The following is a 6,482-nucleotide window of genomic DNA, read 5'->3' as shown; positions in this document are numbered from 1 at the left end:
AATGTGTATGTTAATGTGTTCATTTGTGTGCATGAAAGCATGTGTGATTGTGTGTGTGCGTGTTTGAGTGTTTGAGTATGTGAGTGTGAATATGTGTGCGTGTGAGTGTGTGAGTGTGACTATATGTGTGTTTGAGTTTGTGTATGTGAATGTGTATGTTAATGTGTTCATTTGTGTGCATGAAAGCATGTGTGATTGTGTGTGTTTGAGTGTGTCAGTGTGTATGTGTGTGTGATTGTGTGTTTGAGTGTGAGTGTGTATGTGTGTGAGTGAGTGTGAATGTGTGGTTGAGTGTGATTGTGTGTTTGAGTGTGGAAGTGAGTGTGTGTGTGTGACTGTGTGTATGAAAGCAGCTTTATTGCCATGACTAAATGAGCAGCCCGGTCTCTCTGTCCCTGCCCTGGCTCCCTGAGAGACACACCCCTGCCTGTGTGCCAGGACATTCCTCTCAGACACGCCTGCCTGCACGATCCAGGCTCAGACTGGTTCACAGTGACTCACAGTCACTGAAGAGCAAGGCATTGAGGAGCACAGCAGCTCCCCCGTGTTCAGCACCTCTGACGGGCCTTGACAGTTCACACTGGACACAAACTGGACACACTGTCCCTCAGACTGTAACAGGTCAGTGCAGTGCAGTGTTACTGTACTGGAGTGTCCAGTCAGTGTGTGTGTATTAACCCCCCTCTCTCTCAGTGCAGTGTTAATGTACTGGAGTGTCCAGTCAGTGTGTATGTATTAACCCCTCTCTCTCTCAGTGCAGTGTTAATGTACTGGAGTGTCCAGTCAGTGTGTGTGTATTAACCCCTCTCTCTCTCAGTGCAGTGTTAATGTACTGGAGTGTCCAGTCAGTGTGTCTGTATGAACCCCTCTCTCTCTCAGTGCAGTGTTAATGTACTGGAGTGTCCAGTCAGTGTGTCTGTATTAACCCCTCTCTCTCTCAGTGCAGTGTTAATGTACTGGAGTGTCCAGTCAGTGTGTCTGTATGAACCCCTCTCTCTCAGTGCAGTGTTAATGAACTGGAGTGTCCAGTCAGTGTGTCTGTATTAACCCCTCTCTCTCTCAGTGCAGTGTTAATGTACTGGAGTGTCCAGTCAGTCACGGTGTTACTCTTGTGTTACTGGGTGTTTGCTTGTGTTTCTGTAGACTTAAGGCAGAGCAGGGCTGGGCCACCTGACTGCATTGTGACACAGACTATCGAACCGCAATACTTCAGCCTGACACACCCCGAGACACAGAGGAGAGAGAGGTGGGGGCTGACAGAGACTCTGGACATGACAGTACAGTACGTTCACACTGCACTGGGAGGGAGAGACGGGGAGACACTGCTCAGTACAGCTGGAACTTGCTTTCACTCAGGACAGACACTTCTGTGTGAGAAGACAGCAGAGGAGCGAGGCACAGCAGAACAGTGTGGGTTTTTGTGTGGATTTTACCTGGGGACTGAGGATCAGAGCCACTGTGAGTACAGATAGACTGGTGCACTGACAGACTGGCACAGTGAGAGACTGGTGCACTGGCACACTGACAGACTGGCACACTGGCACACTGAGTGATTGGTGCACTGACAGACTGGCACACTGACAGACTGGCACACTGAGTGATTGGTGCACTGACAGACTGGCACACTGACAGACTGGCACACTGAGTGATTGGCACACTGACAGACTGAAACACTGAGAGACTGGTGCACTGACAGACTGGCACACTGAGAGATTGGCACACTGACTGACTGACACACTGACTGACTGACACACTGACAGACTGGCACACTGGCACACTGACACTAAGAGACTGGCGCACTGACTGACTGACACACTGATTGGCACACTGACAGACTGACAGACTGAAACACTGAGAGACTGGTGCACTGACAGACTGGCACACTGACTGACTGACAGACTGGCACACTGACACTAAGAGACTGGCGCACTGACTGACTGACACACTGATTGGCACACTGACACACTAGCACACTGACAGACTGGCACACTGAGAGACTGGCACACTGACAAACTGAGTGATTGGCACACTGAGAGACTGGAACACTGAGTGATTGGTGCACTGACAGACTGGCACACTGAGTGATTGGCACACTGACAGACTGGCACACTGAGTGATTGGCACACTGACAGACTGGCACATTGACAGACTGAAACACTGAGAGACTGGTGCACTGACAGACTGGCACACTGAGAGATTGGCACACTGACTGACTGACACACTGACAGACTGGCACACTGACTGACTGACACACTGACAGACTGGCACACTGACACTAAGAGACTGGCACACTGACTGACTGACAGACTGACACACGGACAGACTGACACACTGACAGACTGGCAAACTGACACACTAGCACACTGACAGACTGGCACACTGAGTGATTGGCACACTGACAGACTGGCACACTGAGAGACTGGCACACTGAGAGACAGAAACACTGTCTGACTGCCACATTCACTGAGATACACACCCATCATCATCCTCAATAAGAATTTTAAAAAAAGATATTTTTTTTCAGCACTCTCACCCTAACAAGAGAGCCTAAGAATGAAAAAAAAAATAGTTTTTATCCAGCGCTTTCACCCTTAAAGACTGTGCCTGCAAAAACCGAGTTCTCCTGCAACTCTCTCGGTTATCCGATCACCCACAGACTGCAGTAGGGCTGGAGATGAGGTTCGGCTTCTATCATTGCATTATCAGGCCACTTGAATCTGTCGGAAACAGGTTTGCGTTTCATTACTGGGGGACCTGACTGGGGTTCATTCCTGGCCTGGCCTGACCTGTTGTGCATGAGATTCCAGGAAGAACTGAAAGGCGAAGCTGAGCTTATCGGAAACAGCCCTTCAGCCACATGTGGCTATCATTTGCATATGATCACTTGGAAACACTCACCCAACCTCTAACTGCTTCAGCCAGTTCAGGGCGGAGCAGGAGCTGGAGTCTATCCCAGCAAGCAACGTGTACAAGGCAGGGTACACCCTGGGCAGGACACCAGTCCATCACAGGACACACAGAGACACATACACACACACTCACACCAGGGCCAGTCCATCACAGGACACACACAGACACAAACACACAACCACCAGAGCCAGTCCATCACAGGACACGCACAGACACACACACACTCACACCAGGGCCAGTCCATCACAGGACACACACAGACACACACACACACACTCACACCAGGACCAGTCCATCACAGGACACACACAGACGAGCCTGTTTCAGATGCCGCCGTCAGCGACTTTACAATGAAACGGAAACTAAGGGGAAGTGCATTTAACAAAGAAAAAACAGAACAGGAGGCATTGCTTTACCCAGAGAGTGGCGGGAGCGTGGAACGAGCTGCTTGAATACATGCAACGAAAACTGAAATGTTTGGGTGAGGTCCTCCAGAGCCAGGACAGGAGGCGCTTCTTTACACAGAGGGTGGCAGGAGTGGGGAACAAGCTGCCCAGCCCTGTTGTGAGAGCCGATACCCTGGCTTCTCTCCAGACACAGCTGGGTGAGCTCCTCCAGTCAGGACAGGAGGCTCTACTTTACACAGAGGGGGGTTGGAGAGGGGAACAAGACGAATGAGCTCCTCCAGTCAGGACAGGAGCCTCTTCTGTACACAGAGGGTGGTGGGGGTGGGGAACAAGCTGCCCAGCCCTGTGGTTGAAGCCGATACCCTGGCTTCTCTCCAGACACAGCTGGGTGAGCTCCTCCAGTCAGGACAGGAGGCTCTTCTGTACACAGAGGGTGGTGGGGGTGGGGAACAAGCTGCCCAGCCGTGTGGTTGAGGCCGATACCCTGGCTTCTCTCCAGACACAGCTGGGTGAGCTCCTCCAGTCAGGACAGGAGGCTCTTCTGTACACAGAGGGTGGTGGGGGTGGGGAACAAGCTGCCCAGCCGTGTGGTTGAGGCCGATACCCTGGCTTCTCTCCAGACACAGCTGGGTGAGCTCCTCAGGTCAATTAGCTACCTGTGACCAAAGCCTGTAATGTGTCTGAAGTGCTTATTCTGATGATGGCCCTCGCTGGGAGGAATTCGTGCTGTCCTGTCCTGCCTGTTCTCTGACAACATCCTACTTCTCACACACAGGGGGCAGTAATGAGCCACACCTCAGAGAGCCTGAGCAGTTCTCCTAATGGGTGAGTACCTGCACACAGACGCACAGCACAGACACGCACTTCAGACACACAGCACAGCACAGATCCACACTTCAGACACACAGCACAGATCCACACTTCAGACACACAGCACAGCACCATACAGCACAGACAGATCACAGCACAACACAGCACAGACACACACTTCAGACACACAGCACAGCACCATACAGCACAGACAGATCACAGCACAACACAGCACAGACACACACTTCAGACACGCAGCACAGCACAATACAGCACAGACAGATCACAGCACAACACAGCACAGACACACACTTCAGACACACAGCACAGCACCATACAGCACAGACAGATCACAGCACAACACATCACAGACACACACTTCAGACACGCAGCACAGCACAATACAGCACAGACAGATCACAGCACAACACAGCACAGACACACACTTCAGACATGCAGCACAGCACCATATAGCACAGACAGATCACAGCACAACACAGCACAGACACACACTTCAGACATGCAGCACAGCACCATACAGTACAGACAGATCACAGCACAACACAGCACAGACACACACTTCAGACACGCAGCACAGCACAATACAGTACAGACAGATCACAGCACAACACAGCACAGATACACACTTCAGACACACAGCACAGCACCATACAGTACAGACAGATCACAGCACAACACAGCACAGATACACACTTCAGACACACAGCACAGCACAATACAGTACAGACTCATGATACAGACAGATCACAGCACAACACAGCACAGACACACACTTCAGACACGCAGCACAGCACAATACAGTACAGACAGATCACAGCACAACACAGCACAGATACACACTTCAGACATGCAGCACAGCACCATACAGTACAGACAGATCACAGCACAACACAGCACAGACACACACTTCAGACATGCAGCACAGCACAATACAGTACAGACAGATCACAGCACAACACAGCACAGACACACACTTCAGACACGCAGCACAACACCATACAGTACAGACAGATCACAGCACAACACAGCACAGACACACACTTCAGACACGCAGCACAACACCATACAGTACAGACAGATCACAGCACAACACAGCACAGACACACACTTCAGACACGCAGCACAACACCATACAGTACAGACAGATCACAGCACAACACAGCACAGACACACACTTCAGACACGCAGCACAATACAGTACAGACAGATCACAGCACAACACAGCACAGACACACACTTCAGACACGCAGCACAACACCATACAGTACAGACAGATCACAGCACAACACAGCACAGACACACACTTCAGACACGCAGCACAGCACAATACAGTACAGACAGATCACAGCACAACACAGCACAGACACACACTTCAGACACGCAGCACAACACCATACAGTACAGACAGATCACAGCACAACACAGCACAGACACACACTTCAGACACGCAGCACAGCACAATACAGTACAGACAGATCACAGCACAACACAGCACAGACACACACTTCAGACACGCAGCACAACACCATACAGTACAGACAGATCACAGCACAACACAGCACAGACACACACTTCAGACACGCAGCACATCACAATACAGTACAGACAGATCACAGCACAACACAGCACAGACACACACTTCAGACACGCAGCACAACACCATACAGTACAGACAGATCACAGCACAACACAGCACAGACACACACTTCAGACACGCAGCACAGCACAATACAGTACAGACAGATCACAGCACAACACAGCACAGACACACACTTCAGACACGCAGCACAACACCATACAGTACAGACAGATCACAGCACAACACAGCACAGACACACACTTCAGACACGCAGCACAGCACAATACAGTACAGACAGATCACAGCACAACACAGCACAGATACACACTTCAGACACGCAGCACAGCACCATACAGTACAGACAGATCACAGCACAACACAGCACAGATACACACTTCAGACACACAGCACAGCACAATACAGTACAGACTCATGATACAGACAGATCACAGCACAACACAGCACAGACACACACTTCAGACACGCAGCACAGCACAATACAGTACAGACAGATCACAGCACAACACAGCACAGATACACACTTCAGACATGCAGCACAGCACCATACAGTACAGACAGATCACAGCACAACACAGCACAGACACACACTTCAGACACGCAGCACAACACCATACAGTACAGACAGATCACAGCACAACACAGCACAGACACACACTTCAGACACGCAGCACAACACCATACAGTACAGACAGATCACAGCACAACACAGCACAGACACACACTTCAGACACGCA

General features: G+C 50.6%; 1 protein-coding gene across 4 annotated transcripts in view; it reads left to right on the top strand.

The window, feature by feature from the left end:
• Positions 1-467: 467 nt before the first annotated feature.
• Positions 468-6,482, top strand: part of eps8l1b (EPS8 signaling adaptor L1b) — a 32,554-nt gene continuing 26,539 nt past the window's right edge. For 2 of the 4 annotated variants that reach the window (XM_088922692.1, XM_088922689.1), the window contains exons 1-2: positions 1,134-1,458; positions 4,093-4,142. In XM_088922692.1, coding sequence (XP_088778818.1) covers positions 4,102-4,142 — 41 coding nt within the window. In that variant the 5' untranslated portion in view covers positions 1,134-1,458; positions 4,093-4,101. Of the gene's footprint in view, positions 622-1,133; positions 1,459-4,092; positions 4,143-6,482 lie in introns of those variants that run through there. The other 2 variants (XM_088922691.1, XM_088922690.1) reach the window with 2 other exon arrangements.

Source organism: Atractosteus spatula, chromosome 8 (genome assembly GCF_055471065.1).
Source record: "Atractosteus spatula isolate fAtrSpa1 chromosome 8, fAtrSpa1.hap1, whole genome shotgun sequence".
In the NCBI taxonomy this organism is placed as follows: Eukaryota; Metazoa; Chordata; class Actinopteri; order Semionotiformes; family Lepisosteidae; genus Atractosteus; species Atractosteus spatula.
The sequence above is the reverse complement of the archived record's forward strand: the minus strand, read 5'-3'. Positions and strand labels throughout refer to the sequence as shown.